The sequence below is a fragment of the Urocampus carinirostris genome, chromosome 13, assembly GCF_059441175.1.
Source record: "Urocampus carinirostris isolate Australia breed hairy pipefish chromosome 13, RoL_Ucar_1.0, whole genome shotgun sequence".
In the NCBI taxonomy this organism is placed as follows: domain Eukaryota; kingdom Metazoa; phylum Chordata; class Actinopteri; order Syngnathiformes; family Syngnathidae; genus Urocampus; species Urocampus carinirostris.
The window spans coordinates 15,085,484-15,110,046 of NC_142361.1; the positions used below are offsets into that span (position 1 = coordinate 15,085,484).

Sequence of the window (24,563 nt, forward strand, 5' to 3'; positions counted from 1 at the left end):
TGAGAATTTTTGAAGTTTAAATCGCATACTATTTGCAAATATTTTTTGGGAAAATGAGTGAATATTATAGTGAGAAGTGGATGATGTTTACAAAGTAGAAAATTTATAGATTGATCTTGAGAAGAAGGGTGAAGAGTTTTTCTTCCTGTCTGAACTACTAATGACTACAACTGATATATATTTTGGGGGGGGGGGGCTTAGTTTACTGAAAATTTGGAATTGGGGGTGAAGTGGCTCACAAAATATCGAAATTTTTGTAAATGTTCTAAAATTTGGACTAAATCAGTAAATAAATGTGTAAGGAGTGGTAAGAAAGTGCTGGGAATAAAATAATTTTGGTATACAATAAATACAGGATATTTTTTCAGCATTTTATACGTCCTCAGGAACAGGAGAGTATTGTGTTTCTCCTTAACTGGTATTATCCACCTTGTCCTGTTTTGACAAATCCTCATGCTTATCATCACCACCCCATCCTATGACTCTTCCAACAAAAAGTGATAATACATCTTATTTACAGTACAACCGATACAAACCAGAGGTTGAGGTGGCACTGCTTGTGATAGTCTGCACAGGGCAGGAGGAAGCGTGAAAATGTGATTGTGAATATATGTAGACCGCCTCTTCCTACGATCTCCTCAGGGCGTGGGCGAATCGTCGTCCACGTCCAGCAGCTCTTTGACCAGTCTCTCTCCAAACTGCGCCCGGCTGTAGCGTTTAGCAGCATAGGCGTCAGACATCTTGTAGAGGATGTAGGCATTGTTGATGGCGATGCTGATGGTCAGCCAGAAGACCTGCTGCCACGTCTTGTTGGGCTTGTGGAAAATAAAGTACCTGACACCAAACATGAGGAGTTAATTGCTGGATATTCATCAAGATTTGAACTGATGCCTTAATCAATACTTTCTAATGCACATTTCCTGGACAGGCACACATACTTGCTGAACTTGTCGTCGTATTTGCAGATATAGCTGAGGTGTGCCGCAAAGGCTTCCACTGCCAGGGGACACGGAACCTCACCGCTTTTCCTTTTGATGATCAATCCTGACACAACCACACATGCCTCGAAGTTAATGTTTCTAGTAAGAAGTACACAGGCAGGTTGAGGTCCTTTATTTAACCTTTAGAGTGGTGGACATCACTCGGCTAAATTGGTATTCGAAGGCCAAATATAAGTCAGCAGATAATACGAACATAGTAATAATACGAAGACAGTTATAATAAGTAATAAACTTTGCACGTCGTGATGGAGTATGGAAAAGCAAACCGGGGAGAGACTACATGGATGCCTTAACTGTCATTTCAACTGCCAGCAATGTGCAGTCAGAGAAGGCTGTGCCTTACCTGTCGTCATGGAAGTAGAAATTGAAAAGAAAGTTATTTGTATTCAGTGTTAAAGTTCTTTCTGATTTAACTTCATATTTTGGGGATTGTGTTTTTCAGATTTGCTGAATTTTTACATTGTCTTATAAATGTTATTAACATTTATTACTGTAGGACAAACAATTCTGTGCGATATGGCCAGATATCTTGCTAGAGAAGGCGACATGCTGTGATTCCATTGAAATTTTCAAAAACTATCCCTTGTCTTATTTTTGTCTGCCATTTCGGATTAGTTAACCTTTGTTAAGGAAATGTTCTAATCTATGGGAAAAAGTAATTGTTAGATCACAAACTAACCATGACTAACCACTATTTGGGGAAAACTAGGTTCAATTCCACAGGCCACACCGAAAATCGGTTGCCACCACCTGTTTTGAATTAAGAAATCAATTAAATTTACTCTGTTATAGAAAGTAAAGTAGTCTACAAAATCTCAAGAACACAATTGGCATGCCACGATCCAGAGAAATTCCAGGTAAATAAAAAAAAAAGTGATTGAAATTTATCAGTAGGGGAGCCACCAAGTAATTTCCAAGGCTGTAGAGCACATGTGTGTGTCAAACTCCCGGCCCGCGGACCACGTCCGGCCCGCCGTATAATCATATCCGGCTCGCAAGACCATTTTACATTATTGTTATTAATGGCCCGTCAATATGAACAACGCCGTCTCATCCCGGACATCATATTCTGACGTTTTAGTCACTGTACCTATTCCTTCATATATGACTTATACTATACTATATACCAGGGGTCGGGAACCAATGGCTCGCGAGCCAGATATGGCTCTTTCTATGAGTACCTATGGCTCGGAGACAAATTTAATTGCATGCAAATTTTCTCCATCTTGTTCAAAACTTGAGCCATTGATCCTGTTGAGATACACGCAAAGCCAAACCAAGACTGAATTATAAAGCAGTACTTTTCAGAATATATAGGGCGCGTTTTCACTACAATTTACAGTCAAGGTCTCACACAAAAGAAACTCGTTTTGGCTGTACAACGCTAAAGAATCCTTTATATAAAAGCTCACTATATAATCCGTGTTCGGTGTTCAGATACTTTTTGATGAATCCACGGAACAAATTGTAAATACGCCAAAACACCGGAAGAGAACTTGAATTTATTTGATTGGGTGAGTGGGAGGGATGGGTGGAGCTATGCAAAAAGTGCAAGCACTCCCTCCCATCTCTCGCCCTACTAAGACTGCGCCAAAGGTAAGCACATCAGGCTCCCTGTTCTCTGAATGTTGTGACGTTTTTACAAAATCATTTGTGTAGCATTTTCATATTTCTACTTTTGACCGGAGATATATTAAGGAGAGCAAAATCTTTTGGGATATTTAAGTTTTTTTTAATATATACATTGACATAGGAGCAAAGGAATTTGAATGTTATTTTAATGTTAAGTTGTTTAAGTTAAGTTCTAAATTGTATAATTTATCAAGATATTTTTATTTACAGCAAAATAATATATACTGTATAAGTGATTTAAGGTTTAAATTTAATATTCTTGTCTGTTTTTATTCATATTCATGTTCCAAAAACATTCAGTTTAAGTGTGTTCAATAAATGTTTATCCTGGTTGGCCCGCGACCTTAAGTGTGTTTTGAGTTTTGGCCCCTTGTGCAATTGAGTTTGACATCCCTGCTGTAGAGCTCCAGCGAACCACTGTCAGAGCCATTATCCACAAATGGATGAAACAAGGAACAATGTCAAACATTCAAGGAGTTGTCGACCAACTAAAATTAATACAAAAACTGCGACGACATCCCATCCAGGAGGTTACAAAAGAACCTCGAAAAACATCCAAGGAACTGAAGGCCTCGCTGGCCTTAGTTTGTTTCCACTATAAGAAAGACACTGGCCTTAAATGGCATCCATGGGAGAGTACCACTGCTGTCACAAAAGAACACAAGAGTGTCATCTCATATCTGCCAAAGAGCATCTTGATTATGCTCAAGACTGTGTACTGAAGTATCAAAAATGTAACTTTTATATCAGGCGTAAAATTGGCACAACATTTGACAAAAAGCCAACAGTAAAGCATGGTGGTGGCTGCGTGATGGTCTAGGGCATTTTTGCTGTGGTTGACGACATAATAACATCCAAACCTCTGTTTTTGCCCTCAAACTTAAGCACTCTTGGATCATACAGCAGCACAAGGATCTGAAACACACCAGCAAGTCTACCTCGGAATTGCTCAAAAAACAAAAAAACAAAATTAAGGTTCAGGAGTTGCCAAGTCAAAGTCCGGATTTAAATCCAATTGAGATGCTGTGGTGTGACCTTAAATGGAGAGTTCATGGAAAAAAAAACTAAGATGGCAGATTTGAACAATTTTGTAAAGAAAAGTGGGCCAAAATTCCTCCACAGCATTGTGACAGATCCGTTACTAATTATCCTAAACATTTTATTTCTGTTATCCCTGGCAAAGGTGGCCCAACTTGCTCTTAGGTTAAGGGGGCAATTACTTTTTTCAAATAGGGCCAGATAGGTTTTAATTTATTTTTGTGCCTTAACAAATGGAATCAACATTTCAAAACTGCATTTTGTATTCCCTTGGGTCGTTTCTGTGTGATTGGTTTGATGATCTAAAACCTTTGTGAGTGATGTTAGTGCAAAAAACACAGAAATCAGAAAGGAAGTGAATACTTTTTCACGGCACTGTGTATATATATATATATATATATATATATATATATATATATATATATATATATATATATATTGCTTTAATGCTTGAGCCAATGTGATCATCAGCCCTGAGCTCACTTTTCCTCTCCATCAATACATTTTGGGCCAAGAGTGGGCTTTTAAAGGGTGTTATTGATTTATTCATTTGTGTGTGGTTGGTGCTTACCTTGTTTTGTGGGCGGGTAGGCATTGGTGAGGAACCGGAAGTGTCCTTTGTTGTACCAGCTGATGAGTGACATACTGCCTTGCATCATTACCCGCCACTGGCCACGTTGCGCCGGCGTCGAACTGCACACCAGCATGCTTTGAGGCAGGCCCGTGCAGTCGCTTTTCCTAGTGCTCAGTAGACCGCAGCAGTAAATGTCTGCACAGAGATGAGTGAAAAGTGCAGCCATTGCTTTTTTAGGCTTTCTGTCCTTTTCCTTCATTCCTGTGTGTTCATCTCACTCATCTGGCATGGACACAAAGGAATAAAAACAAAGCCTTGAATTTGAGGTTTTTGTCTGTTCTCATTAGGATGACAAAATATTGATCTTATCGTCAGACTTTTATTTGGCTTGAGGCAGCGGCTTGGCCCAATTGAGTTTTGAATGACTCATCTCAGGCTTGCTGCGAAAGCCAGATCACTGAACAATGTTATTTTTCTGCTGACTCACTTGATTCTTGTTTTTTTTGATGAGCACACTGACCCACAATGGATGCTGAACACTAAAATAGACTTTGCTACACTGAGGTTGACCATGGCAAATATAGTATTTCCTAAATGCAATGGGGCGGGACTCCCTTCTGGGCTGGGTGGGGGTGGATCGGTCGGGGCACAAGTGCGTCTCATCTCAGGGAACTTTTTTTTGAACTTTCAAAGAAACAAGAGGAATTGCACCTCCACTACACTAGGGAGCAGTGGCGCTCTCATCAGCAGTGTTTTGTTTGCAATTACCCTTCCCACAGTGCATTAAGCTTAGAGTATGAGTACTAAGTATGAAGTGTACACACCAAAGTGGGGAGTACCCTCACGTCACCTCATGAAAAAATAATCCACACGGATGTGAAAAGAGACGGGGTAAAGAGAAAAACAAAAGTCTCCTAACGAAAGCTAAGACTAGGAAGTTTGACAAATCGTACATAGAGCTTCAACTGTGACCACTGTGGGAGACGACCAAAGACCGGGGTGCTTTCTATGTTGAAAATGTTGGCAGTGAACAGCGTGAAGCCAAATAAACTGATGAAACAAAATGATGCAATATTCAAACTGGCATCAACATTGGTTACACATGCTGCAGCGTCCTACGAAGGTTGTATGATAATTTAAAGGAAAACTGTGTACGTATTTGACCGCTAGATGACGCTGTACTGTGTAGTGCATCCGGAAATGAGTGCTATGAAGCACAAGGTAGAATAATGACTACACTGACTCAAAGTGACCAAACCAAACTATTTTTCTTCCATTTCTTTTCCCCATCCTTACACAATGGTTTTGGTTTTTGGGGGTAATGTTAGCAGCAAGACGACGATGATCCCCCTTTCTAGGTAAGCCTCATTTTATGTAGAATAAATACAATTTGTTTACCTTCACGTATTTAAAAGATCGCATGTTTATATTTTAGTTCATGTATATTTGCTTATTATTCAAATCAATATTGTTGATTTTCAAGGAATGAAGTTTTTCTTTACCACTAGAAGGCGCTAAATAATATACAATGTCCCATTAGGAATGCATAAATGATTTCTGGTAGAGATGAAGTATACATCCCCCCCAAAAAAACAACATGTAAACAGAAAGCACAATTGCGGATTCTTTACATTCTTATTTCCTATTCTTTAATGTTTGGTTGTTTTACTATTTCTTTTATTGGAATTTTTCCATAACTTAAGAAAAAAAGAAACTATAATGCCTCATTACTTGTCTTCTCGCAGTAAAATAAAACTGCTATACATGTAAAAAAAAAACAGCGTAGAGGTTGCATTTGTCGCTACATAGTCTCAAGCATAGAAATACATTCACTTCTAAAAATAATAAATGAATAATACAATAAAATAGCATCAATTTAAGCAGGAGTCCCTCAATATATTTTCAAAGTGTTTGTACAGCATCATAATTAAAGTTTAATGAAACACCCATTCTGCTCCAGGGGTAACTTAATTATTAATTTGAATTGATTTATTATTCATTTTTTATTAGGGGTTATATGTGTACCATTATATTTTATATATCAAAGCATGGGTCTCCAACGTGGTGCCCGCGGGTGGCCCCTGAGGACAGGTGACTACGGACCTGTTCTTAAAAAATCTCATCAGTGCTGGGTCACCATGATTTGAGTCAAATGTTTTTTTCAGTGTTTTTTTTAACACTACTCCCAATAATCAACCTGGTGATAAAGTAGCTTTCAGCTTGAAAAAAGGTTAGAGACTCTTGTATTAAAGGTGTTAAATATTTAGTGCCTCCTAGTGGTTACAAAAACGTAATTAAAAAAAAAAAAATTATATATATATATATATATATATATATATATATATATTAATTATAAGCAAAAAAACATGACCTATCATATAAACTATCATTTAAACAGAATTGAAGCTCTAGAATTTGTATTTATTTCACATAGGATGAACTTCACTTGAGTGGAGTTGACAGAATGGTTGGCCATCTTGCTGCTAAGGGTACCTAATAACCAAAAAACTTGCGTAAGGCTTGGCAAAAAAAAAAAAAAAAGGGAAGACAATTTGTGTAGTTCAGTCACTTTTAGCACTTGAGTTCCACGACACAATACTGGGAAATCTACTGGTTTAATATTACATATTTTCCCTTATAGGCCTGATAGTTCTTTTACTGAAAATTATATTTTAATATTTTTTTAAGAATCATTATATTTGGGGTAATTTTATGAGACTAAATTTATATTTCTTGGATTTCAATCAGTCGTAGAATATTAGGGGGACTGCCTGATAAGGCGAACATCAATTTGATTATTCTAAAGTAGTATTCCACGTATTGGATCTCAGGGCATTCAAGGAATTGGGTGCAGAGGAGCGTCCAACCTTGCTTGCTGAACTCTGTGAAGAGGCTGAGGCTTGTGATGGACGGCCCCGTGAAGACGATGGTGTTCTTGCCAGATATGTTCTGGCAAAGCTGCTTGGCCACCAGACTGTGCAGCTGAGGTTTATTTTTCAAGGCAGCCAGGCCGTCCGCACCTTGGCCTTCCTTCAAATGCACCGAGATCTGCGCAAACAAAGACAACACATATCCATCTTCAGGGATTTTCTTGAGGACCAGCACTGCATTAGGCTGATTAGCAAACATGTAGCCTGCCTGTGGCTAACCCACTAAGTGGCCTGAGCGTGCGTGCTTGGGACGGCTAATGGAATCGGATTATTTTGCTCCATTAACTCATCTTACTTCTCTCTGTGCCGCTGTCAGAGCGGACACATCAGTGTGCTGGTAATCGTCAGTGAGAATTTTAATGCGTTTTCTGATCGAACGGGAAGAGGCTTGCGACCTTTTAGTGTAAACCCAAACTGCCTCAGGCTTATCGAATTTTGCATGTTTGTGTGTGGCCACAATTATATGTGGATAGATTTGTCATAAATTATGCCTCTATTTTTATGCATTTTTTTTTAAACATGTTGTTTGGTTGATTGGTTGGTTGGATCCCTTAACCACTAGGGTCGTAGGGGCATTGTTTCCTGTGGTGTGTCTTGGACAAGTACAGCCTGGTGGCACCCATTCATCTCCAGGCCAACATATCTTTCCACCCGGTCTTGAACCGGGGACCTTCATAGTTCAGTATTAATTAAATCTTTATTGTTTCTAATGTAATTCCACTGTCAGCCATCAGATGGCAATGCTAAAATATTGTAAAACTGGCAGTACACCAATTGCAGTCAGGGAAGGCCGGCGAGGCTTTGCCTCACCTGTCTTCATGGAAATACTAAATTATATATTAAATTATTATATTCATTCAGTGTTAAAGTTCTTTCTCATTTAACTTCCCCTTTTTTGGATTTTTCTTCTCAAAAATTGCTAGATTATCACATTTTGAGTAGTAGTAATACAATTGGTATTCAGCTCTTGCTTCTTTCTGGTTAGCTTAGCTGATAGCAAACATGATATAATCCTTAAAAACTTAAGTGACTTGATTGTGTTTTATGCCTTTTTAGTGAAGAATCAATCGTAAATTTGTAAATATATTTAGATCTTCCAAGTTCTTAATGTTGAAATCAAGATTGAAGCCTGCTGCTGTATTGTTTGTTTAACATGCTCTTTTACACTATTTCGTGATATATAAATTGGCTATGGCAAAACAGGAGGGTCAAACATAGAAATCTAAAAATTACCCAAATTTCCACCAAAAGGTGTTTAAATGACCTAAAAATACCTGTTTTTCTGAATCGCAGAATTGTGACATTATATGAATATTGATAATACCATTAGTATTTAACGTATTACCATTCAGAGTGTGTACAGATTCAGAGTGAGGCAATACATTCTCTTTACTAATAACAGAGGTCAATAGGAAGCCCAAATTTTCTGTATAGATGCACACCTCAGCCCCAAAATATTGAATTAGTGATAGCATCAACAAGCTGACAGCAAGTCAAGCCATCCAGTAATTGTTTTCTCGTTGCATGGACATTATTTTTTTATGCTTACATTCAAAAGGAGCAGCCCCTATATTTCATTTATAAGTTAGGGTAAGACAATGAAATGTGTTTTCGATGGTACAGTTTATACATTGCTTTCTTGCTCTCCCAATCAATTGATGAATAAGATGTGCTGTAGGTTCATCTATTAGTAAATTTGACTGGGCCACATCAGACAAACGTCACTGCAGTACGCACAGTTTAAATTTGATAAAGAGCACAGTAAGTATTTTATAATTTTTATTATTATTTGTTCATATCAGCTTCAAAGTTTAACCTCTTCGTTGACTTTGCTTCTACAAAACTATAAATTACTGGAATTTGATTCGACACACCTGACAGATGAATCCAGTGGAGGTGCACTGCCGAACCCAAAGGCTGAACTTCCTCTTCTTCCTTTTCCGTTGCTCGCGTTCAGTACAGGTGCTTATAAAAACTGGGTCCTCGTCTATCAAGGGTTCGTGCAGAACCTGAAAATCAAATAAGGATACATGTGTCATTTCCTAAGCACAAAAACCCTGAATTTCAATTGAGTGTGGAGACGTTTTATAGTCTCTGCATGAAAGGACCATTTGATAAACTGAGGTGTATTATTCATTGTGGATTTTTATTTAATGTTGTTACATAAGTCCTCCGGAGAGAATGACCCTGTTTGCCTTTTGTCTTCCAAAATTGCAAATGTTTTGCTCGCATTGAAGGATTTTTAAAAGACATCTTTGAAAGTCGGAGCGTGGAGAGTTATGCAATTCTGTCTTGTCCTACATGTTCGTCCTTACGGTGCTGTAGTGACTGTTACCATGGAAACTGGTCAAATAGGTCGATTGTTGTGGTGCCGGTTTGCTAAATATTGTTTGCAGGTTAGGAAAAGAATACGGAAATATTTATTTGCATCTGCTTGGTCCTTCACGTCCCTTTTACATCCCTTTCTCCTCTACAGCGAACATTTCCCTCTCAAATACAAGCTCGGGTGTGGGCAGTCAAGCCACAAGGTGACATTCGCTCGCTAGACACCATATTAAGTGCGGCTTCTTAACACATTATTAGGAACAGTTTTCAGGATGTTGCCATGCAGCGTTGCAATGTGGAACCACAGAAATATTTCACGTATTGTTTCCTTTCTGAAGGTGTCAATCAAATACAAGAAATATTGCATCATCAAACCAGAAACTCGCAACCTGAGCGATGTGTGTCAAACTAAAAGGAGAGAGGATTCAGACCACCGTGACACCCGCCAGCATGGGTGTCTGAAAAGATAAAATAAGCTGCCCTAGATTTGTAATTCTTTTCATCACACACACACAGACACACACACACACACACACACATCTCTGCACAACTCACTTGACACGACCTCAATCAAGACTGAGTACATTTTATTACTTTATCTCATTAATCATATAGTGCAAAGTACAATTTCATTTTCTCAATTATTATGTAGACGGGGGGTATCAAAGTGAAAGGGATAGAGGGGGCAAGTAAAAAATTAAACGAGCCGAGGGCCAGACTGATTGAATGTTGAACAATTTTAAAATATAGTGAACCAAATTAAACCAACTGAAAATATAATAAACATATTCCAATATGGGGCAGCACGGGAGCGCAATGGTTAGCGCGTGTGCGGCACAGTTCTGAGGTCATGAAATCGAACCTTCCTGTGTGGAGTTTGTATGTTCTCCCCGTGCTTGCGTGGGTTTGCTCCGGGCACTCCGGTTTCCTCCCACATCTCAAAAACATGTCAGGTTAATTGACCGGTTTAAATTGTCCCTAGGTGTGAATGAGTTGTCTATCCCCGTGTTTCCTGCGACTGGCTGGCAACCAGTTCAGGGTGTCCCCTGCCCACTGCCCGAAATAGCTGGGATGGGCTCCAGCACCCCCGCGTCCCTACTAAAGATAAGCGATAAGATAATGGATGGATGGATGGATGGATGGATATTCCAATATGATCAGATAAATAAAGCAATCATTTCTTACGGCTCTGTCAGTAATCAATTATTCCTAACAGGCACAAATGACAAATTTCCTTGATATAAAAATCCCCAACGTGAACATTAAATAAAAGAAGCCGCTCTCTTTCAGTCGCCGTCAGTAGCCTATATTTAGCAAACCTGTGCTCAATTCACTTAAAATTTATAGCAATTTTCTATCATTCACTAGATTACAATAAAATAAAGCGCAAGGAGAAGTAAGGTATATTGAAAACAAATACACAACGATTCCTGGTGTGTGATACAATAAGGAATCAAGATCATCTCAGGGGCCAAAGAAAATATTTATGCAGGCTGGATGTGGCCCACGGGGCTTGACTTTGACTTGTGTGCTTTAGTGTTTAACAATAAATAAGACTATAGCATAGCAGGAAATAAATGTTCTTTAAACACCAGAACACGATTTAAGCTTGCTTTTGGAAATAAATATTGTTTCTCATTAATCCTCAGACTCTATTTTTCTGAAAGGTTGTACTCATTTGAGTGTAAAACTGAAAAATGACATAATGAGATGATTACATAACAAACCCAAAGTTTCACTAGAATCGTTGCAATTTAATCTAATTTAAGATCATTTTAGTCCTGGTTACCAAAAATCTATTAGATGGCACTTTGTCCCAAAGGGTGTATTGGTTAGGTTACATGACAAAAGTACAGTAAATTTATTATCGCCACTTTACCAAACATGCCTGCACCAGTCAATATTAAACACATTATTTTTGGGAACATCGAAGTTTAATACTTAAATGTAGACGTGTTACTCCTGTTATGGAACTCAAAGTCTAAATCCAACCAAGTTTAAGTCCTGTTTTTACTAATGCAACATGTGCAACTGCAACTGTGCTAGTATTTCCTCTTTGAGTGGCAGCAAGTTGTTCCTCGTGCGTTGTCGAAACACAAAGAAATTGCCCGTTCAACAAAGAAAAATTGCAAAATGGCAAATAGCACGTCTGTATGATAATAAACGAAAATAACTTGAATTTGGGTACTGTATGTATCCGCATATAAGCCAAATTTAGAACTACAAAATAAATTACCGAAATCAGGGGCATGGCTTATATGCGCATATTTGGTTGTGTGTCACCATTAGCAAACTATCTGCGTGAGAAAGGGGGCGTGGCTTTTAGAGGAAATACAAACCAATGGTAAACCAATGGGGCAAACATGAGCATGAAACCATACAGAATTTTGTCCCAAAGTTCTTGAATATGTGGCACCCACCTGTGTCTGCGAAGGCCTGAAGGTACAGCTGAACGCCTGCTGCAGCGAATCCAAGAAGGGCTGGATCTTGTACAGGCCCTGGTTGCTCCCCTGCGAGGGCCTAAAGGCCACAATGTGGAAGTACTTGAGGATTTTCTCGAAGCGTGCCTGGCTCATCTTCAGTGCGATGCTGCGGTTGCTGAAGAAGCCCGAACTCCAGATGCTCAGCACCGACTCGCAGTGGTGCACGCTGGTGGACGTGATGAAGCCCAGGAAGGCCTTCATCTCCTGGGCCGTGACGGGCCGCCAGCCCTCGTCTGAGCCGAAGCGCTCCTGGAACTTCTTGGCGTACATGTTGGTCTGCGTCACCATATTTTGTATGCAGTTGTCAGGGACGAAAAGTTGGAAGAAGTCCAGAGCGCTAGCCGTTGCTGGCATCTTCTGAGCAGGGCCTGGAGTGACACAGAAGTGAGAAATGGATCTAAGGCAGGAATAACGTGGAGCATGGAAAATTTCTTGGAGACAAAGTTTGTAGCCATTCAAAACATTTCAAATGCTCTATAATTTCACCAGAGCTTAAGACAAGTTTTTTTTAATACTGTACTTCTTTTTTGTCTAAGAATCCATACAATAATCGAAGCAAAAGTCCGTGATCAGCAAATTGTATGCACTAAACCTTTTACTGGTGAACTTTAAAGTTTCACATCTTATTGACAGGCCCGACATTAACGCGGAACAATGAGACAATAGCTTAAGAGCGCGAAAGCAGTTAATTCAACATGACAGCGTCCATCATGTCACTAAAATCGAGAAGGGCTCAGCGACTCGTCACTTTGGAGTAATGACAAGTAGAATACAATGGGTTCATAAAATTCTAGTTCAACTGCAGATTTTGCCAATAATTGTAGATAGAAAATAGGGTGGCCAATGAAACGAATTATTTAGATTTGTTTGTCGTTTCAAAAATCAATAAGGAAAACACTTTTTTGAATCATTTAAAAATGATATTGACAAAATATAAAAATGGGACAAAAACTGCTCTGAACATTGACAAATGTAATATCACCTAGAGTTACTCAGTCAAGAAATTCAGGTGTCACATTTGACCCCAGTGTGTCAAACACACGTTAAGAATATTACTAGAACAACTTTTTTCCATCTTCGATCCGGAGATTATAATTCATGCGTTTGTTACCTCCCGTCTCAATTACTGTAATACACTACTCACCTGTCTCCCGAAGTCCAAAATCAAAAGCCTGCAGATGGTACAAAATGCTGCAGCGAGGCTTTTGACAAAGACAAGAAAGTTTGATCACATTACCCCGATTTTAGCTAACCTGCATTGGTTCCCTGTTAGCTTAAGATGTAATTTTAAGGTTCTGTTGGTAGTATACAAAATTATGCATGGACTTGCTCCCTCATATCTTTCAGATTTAATTTCCCCCTATGTTCCTGTCCGGGCCATTCGCTCTGGTCTACTTGTGATCTCAAGAGCCAAGAAGAGAAACAGAGGTTCAAGGGCGTTCTCCATTCGGGCCCCGGTGCTGTGGAATGCTCTTCCCCCTGAGATTTGATCTGCAACCTCAGTGGAATTGATTAAATCTATGCTTAAAACACACTTCACTCTATAGCTTATGAATGACCTATATTTCTTGTTGACAATATCTGTATATTATTTGTCATTTCAACATCAGTTGCAGCCTGGTCATCCTGGAAAGGGGATTACCTCATGTGTGGTTTGTCTGTGGTTTGCAATAATTTGTGGTCTGTGTAGACCTTTGAGAATTCTTGTGATTAAGGGCTATACAAATAAACATGACTTGACTTGACTATTGATGATTTTTGTACAAGGGACAAGATGCTATGCTGCATTTTGAGACATATTTACAAAATATACTACTTAATTGTTGCATAAAATGGCTACTGTTTGGTATATAAATGGTAAATTTGTAACAAAACTGAAATATATTTTTTTAGCCTGAACTTTTGCACAGTATGCTTATTGAATAAAATCTTCACCAATTGTTGGGATTATTCATGGGTAAAATTGTGATATCCCAGATTTTTTTTCCCTTAAGGAGTTTAAAGTATCTAATCTGAGACCATTTATCACAGCACCATCGTTTTTCCCTTTTGTGTGTGTGTGTGTGTGTGTGTGTGTGTCTGTGTTTGTGCCCATCAGTTTAAATATTCATAAGACTTTGGTCCTTTATGCATATGACACTCCACTCCTAGTTTAAGATTTTAAGAAACTAGCAGAGATAAAAAAAACACATGTAGCAGCGTTATACCTGGCTTTATTCTCTCCGAGGATGACTGATCAATTATAAATATTTCAATTTATCTGCACATCATGATGAGAACTTGGGATTGTGATAATTGTGGAAATAACAACGTATTTGACTCGTTTCCATGGCAATCTTTTTTTGCATTGCAAACATTTCATAGAAAAAGATTCACAACCTTGAAAATTCTTGCAATTTTGATACCCTGGCATCAAAACTATTTGAATTGAATTGAATAGTCTTCATTGTTATGAATTATTATATTTGATTAAAAGTACAGCGAGCCCTCGGTATTTCGTGCTTCGGTTATTTCTGGTTTACTACTTTGCGGAATTTGAACTGAATAATATTTATTGTCTTTTATATCAACGTGTAGTGCATTTGGTTCTTAGACAACACACAGCAAATGCTATCATGAGGGCAGGTTAGGGAGAGCTTTGGGTGTTGGGTGGTCATGACTGTGTGCGAGACTGTGATAGGCTGGTGTATGCTGTCAATCAAACAACTGGGGAGGGCGGGCGAACAAGACGATGTGTCCGCATACTCAAAACATATTGCAAACGGATGGCTACAGCTAGGTTTTTGGGCTCCTTACATTGGAATGAAATTAATCACTTTAATCGGACTCTGAGGAAAGTCCAAAAAAGAAGCCCTCCAAATGTGTTGTACTTTTGTTGATGACAATAAACACCATTCATTCAACTGCAATTTTGTGTTCTGTGGTTTAATTTTTAGATATATATAGTTGTTATTTTCTTACAGTCATATACTCTCAGTCGGTAAGGATGTCATCCCGAGGTATGTTTGACCATTGGGGCTTTTATCAAGGTGCCATATTACCTCATGGATTTTCACTTTTCGCGGGAGGTTCTGGTCCCCATTAACTGTTGTTACCGAGGGATTACTGTATTACTGTGTTCCACATATTGATGATGCATTGAATGGTTGAACACATCTTTACCCACGCTCGAAACACTATCTATATTTCTACCCTGGTCATATCCCTCGGGAGGGTGACCAACAGCAGGACAAACACGTAGAAAAACAAAAAACGCACAAAAAAAAAGTCGACTACGGCCAGCCCAAACACCCAAACAAGTTAAGCACCTCGGCACCTAAGTTGGTCATGCTTTCGGCCCTCTAGATCAAACGGGACACAAGAAAGTGGCCATGTCACTCGGGTGAGGGTGACACAACACACTCTTCTGGTCAGCAGCAGGGCCTGACAGCTTTCACTGGTTTACCCCTGCCGCATCATACAGCTGCCCTGCCCATCCCTTAGAACACGTTTAAACATCCCACTATCCTTTTTACAACACCTCTCCACTCATTCCTATCACCAACAGGAGCTTTAGCTTCCACTAGATTTAGACCTCTTTCCTGCAGTGCACTCAAAACACCACCCATCCACGTCAATCGCGTCCTTCCTTTTGGTCTCCTTCCATTTACTTCTGCTCTGTAGATCCTCTTCAACATTCGCTCCTCATCCATCCTCTCCATGTGCCCAAACACACCATTTAATATATTCTTCAGCAAAGACTAGCTCTAGGCCGGTGACTTTAAGATAAGACATTTAAAAGAGAAGCTGGGTTGGCACAAAGTACGTCGTCTGAGCAGCAAGCTGTCCTGTCACCCACTCAGCCATGACTGCTCATTCTATCCCTCCCATTTGCATTCCGTTAGATTTGAAAGCAGCAAGTCAAACTCAACCTAAGAAATGCTTCCTTGGAATGTGACTTACCGTCACCATATTTAATTTCTCCTGGCTTGAGTTAGTCAAGACCAGAAGCGGAGAGAGATAACGAAATGATTGGATGTGGAGATGAGAAAATATACGTTTGCAGCTCCCTTGTGAAATTGGCTTTACGTTGCTCTGATGGAGCACTTTATGACCAGACTACATGACTCAAATTAAAGTGATACAAACCACATCTGTCAGTGCATCAATTTGCTACCTTTTACAATCTTTATGGACGAATGATTGTTCAAAGGACCTTGGAGCCGAGCTTGTTAGCAAAACTCGATTACTTTATCGTTATGCGCAAATATAGGGGTGAGCAAACTGTTGATTATTAACAGGCAGCATTGTTTTGAAACAATTTTCGAAAGGGGTCGAATGGGGAAAAAAATGGCTTGATGAAATATTTAGTTTGCTGTACATACCGATAAAGACTCTTAAATCGGATAACTCGGCATTAGAAAATAGATCAGACGAGCCAATTCATTTTTTCTCGTTATAATTTACCTGCACAAGTTGTTTCACTGTTCATAAAGGGACAATTACGGCAGCGCAGTGGTTAGCGCTTGTGCGGCACAGTTCATGTCATGGGAACCTGTCGTGGGTTCAAATCCAGCTCCAGACTTCCTGTGCGGAGTTTGTATGTTCTCCCCGTGCTTGCGTGGGTTTCCTCCGGGCACTCCGGTTTCCTCCCACATTCCAAAAACATGCATTTCAGGTGAATTGGCCGGTCCAAATTGTCCCTAGGTGTGAATGAGCGAATGAGTTGTCTGTCCCTGTGTGCCCTGCAATTGGCTGGCAACCAGTTCAGGGTGTCCCCTGCCCCCTGCCCGGAGATGGCTGGGATGGGCTCCAGCCCCCCCGCGACCCTAATGAGGATAAGCGGTACGGCTGATGAGATGAGATGAGATGGTTTTAAAACAATCGGAAAAAAATAGATAAAAACTTAAAATAAAAGTAATACCAAATATCTCCTCTTTTTAAGGTCTAAATTTGATCATTTTAATTAAAATGCTTAATACAATAGAGCTACTTCAGAAGTGTTTTTATTATATTATTTAATATTTTGATAATAAAATTGATTGAAAACAGCAAGTACAGGAAAGTGTAGCCAGCTATTTGAATGTTGGCCATGAACACAATACAAAAATATAGTTATTATTGGGGCACACAAAGGGACACAGGATAACAAAGACACCATAAAATAAAAGCATTTTTATCAGCAAAACTTTTTAACATATACATTAGCATTATATTAAATAATTGATTCAATTAATTCTAAGTCATTTTCTGCTTTTTATTTTTTTTAAAGAAAATGTTTGCCTTACTTTGGGAGCTTCGCTGTCAGATTTCATCGGTAGGTTCTAGAAGTTGTTTAAAATTTTGCAAATAGACCTACGTGCTATTTTTTAATTGAGTATTTTAAAAATACAGGCAAGTGCAAACGTATGGCCTAAAACATTGTGCCTGTGACTTCTATTTAAAATTCAATGACATGGGCATGGTTTGTTTGCTCAAATGTTCTCTGGTTCATAAATGGCAAATTCAGCTTTAGTAGTGGTTGTTAGCTTTGGCGACATCCAATGGACATATTTACAATTGCAGGTTATTTTTTGATGAAGAGGCTTATTTATCTATGGTACTTATCTCAGCTTTGTCTCCTGAGTTGGATTAAATCCCTTGACGAGCATGATTCAACACACAGGCTTTAGTTTGCTCACCCCATGAGCCAACAAGTTTTAGAATCTTTGGGAAACCCAACATCATACCTGTCAACCTGTACGTTTTTGCCGTACAAAGTACGTTTATTATGCATTTTAAGACGTGTACGACGTACAAGAAAAAACGCAAATTTGTGAATTATGGGTACCATCCGGTATACACCGACTATCACGAAACGGCAAATCAATCAAGTCAAACGAGTTCGCCGCGGTAGCCTCAACCTCGGTATCGTTTTTTTCGTTGCAAACAAAGCGAGCGGTTTAATGCTACTATGTGCATTTGTCTGCCGCCTGGGGATTTTCCATCATGCATCATTCCGATCACACGTGAACAAAGCGAAAGCAGAACACTAGGCCTACATTACAACATAGTTTTGAATTTTCTTTGGATACAATCATCAAGTCGCAATGGCCGAACCCGAATTAAAACGCCATAAGTCATTCTGATCTGAAAACAACAGACGGGGTTGATTGAGTAAATTTGAAATACAAGCGGTCTTAAAAAAAATCTGATTTCATGTGGTAGTTGTGTAGTGAAAGGAAGTCTGTCTGTTTTTTGTAATTTAACCCTTTCATGGCAGGAAAAGAAAGAAAATGTTTTACTGGTATTTTTCTTTAAAATATACCATCACTCCGTGGACATTTGTGTGGAAATAGTATGATTGTTATCTGTACTTTGTATAAACTCAGTTAAAACTCGATAGTTGGGTACTTGTACTGGTATTAGTGTAAAGTATATGGTATTTCAATTGAATATCTTTTTTGACATATAGCTAGGCTTTCACGCAAAACAATCTGCGCATTAACGCCTTATGGTGGTGAAAAAACTTAATTCGTTGAAAAAAAAGAATCAATATAGATTGAATAATAAGCAAAAATACATGAACTATGCATCTATTTAAATACTCATTGGTTGAGAAATTTTCATACATTCTACATAACATGAGCCTGAATTAGAGGAATTGACATAATTGTCCGTCATCTTGCTGCTACGGGTACCCGAAGACCCAAAAATCTTATGAGAGCATGCTGTTGAAGTTGGACAAGGCTGCGCAATTAAATGAGTAAAATGGTGCCATTTGGTCTCTTTGAGTTTCTTTAGTTTGTATTCTTCTTTGTGGTTTGAAGCACTCGTTTTCGTTTGCACTACACAGTGCAGTGACATTTTGTGGTCAATTTTACCCCCTTTCACTTTAAACAAGAGATTTTTTGCTTGTGTATCAAAAACTCTTTCATTTATAACAAATCAAAATCATTAATTTACTGCTTTTGCAACCGTGCATATTTCCAACAGATTGCATAATGCAAAGACGACAGTCGGAGCCCGGCATACGGAGGCCGAGCATAATCTCTTAAGAGCACATGAATAATTGTCTTTTAAATCTCGCAGAAAATTGCAATGATGCGGTTGCATCACTTTATAAGCTTGGCCTTTATTCACACCATCCCCTTGACCCATCCCAGAGACAAAGATAGGAAAACTTGACCTTGAGTCGTTTTAAAACACAGAAGAAAACCTGGAATACAAGTAAAATGCAAACTGTAATTTCTAAGCCAAGTGGGAACCAGATGGAATTTTAAAGAGAGGCTGATTTAAACTTTTGCTTTTGGACGACAGCTGCTGATTTATGTACGTGGCGCCCAACCTCCTGTGGCGGCAGCCTGTCACATCAACGTCCCAAAAAAATAAAATAACTGAGAATACCTGACTTATTCTGTTTCACTTCATCTGCAACTCCAAGAAATCTTCCCCTGTAGAGCTATAAGAACATCATGCTTTACATTCCATGTTTGGGGGGAATAAGATGCTGGCTGCATCCAATTAATCGTGCAGGTGGATAACCGCACCCACAACGGTTATAAAACTATTTAACAATGCTACACAGACACTATACTATAGTACTAAAAGGACAAGCAGGATACAAAGCCATTGATTTATATGTTTTCTTAAAAATGTGTCTCTTCTGGAGCAAAGTTAAAGCACTCTGTTTTCAGACACTGCTTTCTGTGTAGATGAGACTTCATTAGTAGCTTTTTTCCCATACTTTTCTAATGTGTATTTTTACACGTGCCTGTGCTCAATACAGCCTTTAGTTTTGGGGGTGGGGGGTTCTTATTGTATCACAGATGTTTTATTGTATTGTACTTGTCACTTACAAATAAAAATGACTTGACTTGACTTACAGATGTGATTTTTCATACAATGTATTTATTCTTGAATTTGAATTTGCCACCAGTCCATTAAACTCTTTGAAAGTTACTGTGGGCACTTGTTGTACCTCATTTTTTTAAATCAATTGTCATCTACAGTGTAATGGCAATTTAACTAGTTCAAAAAGAACTAAAATATGGCCAAGTGGCCATTTGTAGCCCACTAACCGTAAATAAGTGATGCAAAACATGGATTAAAAATTATATTTATGGGTGAAAATGAAAGAAAGTGTTTTGTCCACTGTATACATTTTTTCTCGGATATGCAAAGATGCAAAATAACTTTTAACAGTTACCATAAATGGTTGCATATAAACTTAATCTAGAACTATAAAATAAGATATTGATGTGAGGGGGTTGGCTTATATGCATATATTTTGTTGTGTGTCACCAAGAGCAAACCATAGGCGGCACATTAGAAGGGGAATGTGGCTTATCAAGAATCAAAAAACGTCTGTCCTATGCTGCTAAAAGTTATAAAGAAATTATTAAAAATCAAGCAACCTGAAAGCAGCAGGAAGTTTCAGTGAAGATGAAAGAATGTAAGATGATGAAAAAAAAGAGATCAATGGAGGACTGCTCTTAAAGGACAAATGTGAAAAAGGGATCAAAATATGGAAGGTATTCAGAAATGTAAAAGGACATCTTCGAGCTGTTTGAAGCAGAGAGACAAAAAGGATATGGAGTGTCTCGGCTAACTGTTCTTTTACAAGCTGTCAACTTGCACATGCCAATAAATACAGGGGTTCACTACTTCCACAGGTTTGTGTACGAATTTTCTTTCACTTCTCTAAGTATGTGGCTACTTTAAAGCAGTTTTAAGGTGTCGGGTCATATGCAATTGAGGCTTAAATGCGAGTATATATATAGTATACAGTACTCCTCAGAACAAATGTGATAATTTACCAGGAAAAATGCCTTCTGCCTTCTGCACTGCCTCAAGGTTGTAATTGTGAATATACCACATAATGATTTCCAAATAACATACATTCTTCCTGTTTTGGTTCGGATAAGATTTGAGAACAGACTGTACAGTTTAATATGCGGGTGGCCATATTAATTCAAACTGACCTAATGAAGAGCCAGCTTTTTAAAAGAAATATGGTAAAATTGAGCTTTTAAAAAATGGCGTTTGCAGACTTCCATTTTCTGTGTGTCAGAAGAAAAAATAGTAATGGCAACCCTACAGGAAGAACTAGATAAATATCTACTCATAGGCAGTTCCTTTAAATGACACTTTATCATCATTTGCTGGTGGCTTTGCGACATATTCCTTCCAAAAAATGTCAGTATTAGCCTGCCTAATTAATGTTCCTTCAATTGAAAAGCAGAATTGCAACAGAGACCCATGACTTTAATTCAACTTTCTTCAGCGAGATTAAGTAAATAAGAAAGGAAAATTGGGGTAGATTATTGCTAGCATTCCTTTACACAACCAAATGAGAGGACATACTGTTGTTGCCAAACAGCAGCTGCTTCAATGTCTCATCAAGTGAACACAATGTACACTTCTTCAGTCTTATGGCCATCATTACACAGCACACCCAAAATGACGATCATTGCGGTGGATCTCAAAAAATGATGTGTCAACGAACAGTCCTTTACAGATATTACGCTGGCTTCAGCTGCAGTGTGCTGCACTCAACCTCACACCGGACACTGCACCGACCAATGATAAAATGATGGCTAGCAAGACATAATTAACTAATGTGCATGTGTGATCAAGGGCGTAGGTTTGGTTTTGGCATTGGTGGGAACAGAGTGCATTTTGAATAGTGACAACATAATATTGGTGTGGGCAAAAACAATGATTGCTCAATATTGGCAGGGACACGTCTCCTCTGTCCATGCCAAAACTGTGCTCTAGTGCGTGTGTGATTGGAATGTGGAAGGAAGCCTTGAGGTGCCAGAGCAAATGTCTGACACATCACTGATTCATGAAGAAAATCGGAAACAAAAAGATCTGTGCTTTTAACAATTATCCGCTATTGAGTTCATTGTAATTTCATTTATCAAAAGCAGAAATGGTGTTAGTGGTAATCAATCAACCCTTGCTGTACTATACATTACACCCATTTTCTCCCACGCTTAGCCTGTTGAACGTCTCAAATTGCTGGAGGCAGCTCGTTTTAGGCCAAAAGTAGACAACGATGAAGATTTAAGCTCACAAATGCAATTAAACAACCGTTTCTGTGCACTGGGGACTCTACACACTGACTACACCACAAATGATACAGTTAAACAGATTTTAAATGTGGAAGGAAGCCTGAGTTGCCAGAGCAAATGTCAGAAACATCACTGATTAACAATAAACATGAGAAACTGAGAAAATGATTTCCTTTTCCCCATTATCTGTCATTGTGTCCAATATCTTAAAAACTGTTCAAGCATTAGTACTAATTAAGCAACCCTTGCTCCGCCACCCATTTTCTCTAATGCTCAGCCTGTTGAAGATTTTGAGTCGCTGGATCTGCTCATTTCAGGCCAAATGTGGACCACACTGTGGAGTAGCTGACAGTAAGCTGCAGTCCAATAATGTTTTCTATTTCTGTGCAGTGGGGACTCAACACACTGGCTGCAGTTAAAGTGATTTATATATGATGCAATATGTGACCACAGATGCCTGAGCATGCAGCACAACCCATGTCAAGGAGCACAAGTACAGTATCAATTAATCATGCAGTGTCATTCTGCAACAACTATTACACATATAATGCAAAAGGAGCGGCACGCTTTTGAATGGACGCAGCGAAAAGTGACAAGTGACCTTCCCCATCACGACGTCCTCACCGTAGGATCCTTTATAGGGCGGCACAGTGACATCCTGCAGGCTTTCCGTCCAGCCTTCCTCCTCGGCTTGGCTCCGTGACAGAGCACCAGGCGGACCGGGGCTTCCTCCACCTGCTCCCCCGCCGCGGGAGCTCCCTCTGTCGGCCCTTCTCTGGTGATGATGGTGGTGATGATGGTGGTGGTAGTGGTGGTGATGGTGAGGATGATGATGGTCCTCCTCGCCAGCTTCAGCAATGGAATTGTCCGAGTCTGAGTCTCCGGAGGTGCTGTAGAACGGGTTGTCGCTGCTGTCGTCGCCGGACTCGCCAAACACGTCGTCGGATATTTGCAGGCTCTCGTAGCGGGAGCGGGCCGCCTCCAGAAGAGACAGCGCTTTCCGGCCACACTCCGCCATCTCGCGCCTTCTGCGGAGGTGGTGGAGCACAGATGGCCCACACGTTCCCTCTTCCCTATCGGTGTCCTACACCGAAGTTGTCACTCTCTTCTCGGTGAAGATGGATCGGGAGCACCTGTCGCGAAGATCCGGGGTTTGTCCACGTCGAGGGTTCCGGAACGTTAACGCCTCCTGGTGACTGAGTTGGGATGTGTCGTTTGCGGCCGAAACGGCTTTATGAATAGGCTCCTACAGGTGAACCAATCAGGAGTCGGCTCCCCTTCTAGGCCCTTTTTGCCCTCTATCGCATATCTGCCAACCTTAGTCAAGTCAAGTCATGTTTATTTGTGACGCCCTTAATCACAAAGAGTTTCAAAGGGCTGCACAGACCACAGATGATTGCAAACCACTGACTACCAGTGTTCATTTCACCTCTGAAAAGTGATGGGTCCCATGGACTTGCATGCTCAAAAATCTATGGGTCCCAACAGAGATCTATGGGTCCCCAAAATTTAGTGTTATCGCGGTTGAAATCGTAAAACGGCGACAAATATATAATTTAAATCTATATATTCATTCAGTTTTAATCATCACAGTATATTGGTAATACAAATCAGTTATCACTTCAAGATTTTTCAGTTCACAACAATTTTGTACATTATACAAAATATTATTGCTGAAATAATTATATTAATCTATATTTTCATTCAGTTTTAATCATCACAGTTAATTAGTAATACAAAGCAGTTATCACTTCAGATTTTTCAGTTCACAATATTGTACACTATACAAAATAATATTGCTGAAATATTTATGTATTCCTGCAGTTTTAATCATCACAGTTAATTGGTAATACAAAGTAGTTACCACTTCAAATTTTTACAATTCGCGGTCTTCTGAAGAATTTCTCCGCCGTTTTTTCGTGCCGGAATTATTGCCGTTGTTACCACTTTCTGTGTTATGTTTTGACTTATTACTGACACTGAAGAAATTACCAAGTTTTTGTTGATTTGCACCTAGTACCAACTGTTTTTTCTGAGGCATACTTCTTTTTCACCCGAAAACCGCCACAACAATGACGTCATCTCGAAGCAAAGAGATCTCGTTTGCAGAGCTCGGCGCGAGACCAAAACAACAATGGCGGATGGCGGATCTGCCTGACGAAAAGTTTGGAGTGCTGTAAATCTTTGTGAAAAAGTAATCGGGTAGTAATGACAATTTGGTGTCAAAAACGATGTGTCCCAGGGACGCACGTTGATTTAACCCAATGCGTCCCCAGCAAAAATGATGCGTCTAGGATGCAGGAATGCGGGCAAACGAGAACACTGGACTATTATGACACCATCCCCTGATCTAAAACTTACATGAGGGCAAATAATACACAGATACTGTCAACATAAAATATAAAATTAAACCTCAAAAGAAGTAAATACTATACTACTAATGAGCTATTGTTACTCGGGAGATTTTGCAGTTAACTAATTTTGTTTTGAAAAATATCTAACCTGCAGAAACTTGTGCTAACTTAGATACCATTTTCTTACCC

At 39.3% G+C, this 24,563-nt stretch overlaps 1 protein-coding gene across 1 annotated transcript; it reads right to left on the minus strand.

The window, feature by feature from the left end:
- On the minus strand, positions 1 to 23,222 carry pgbd5 (piggyBac transposable element derived 5). The gene is made up of 7 exons (XM_088351299.1): positions 22,645 to 23,222; positions 11,921 to 12,351; positions 9,050 to 9,184; positions 7,113 to 7,293; positions 4,243 to 4,440; positions 939 to 1,044; positions 1 to 834 (listed from the first exon to the last, which is right to left on the minus strand). Exons 1-7 carry the CDS (start codon positions 23,036 to 23,038, stop codon positions 639 to 641), a joined length of 1,641 nt encoding a protein of 546 aa, XP_088207425.1. The 5' UTR covers positions 23,039 to 23,222; the 3' UTR covers positions 1 to 638.
- Between the last annotated feature and the right edge of the window lie 1,341 nt (positions 23,223 to 24,563).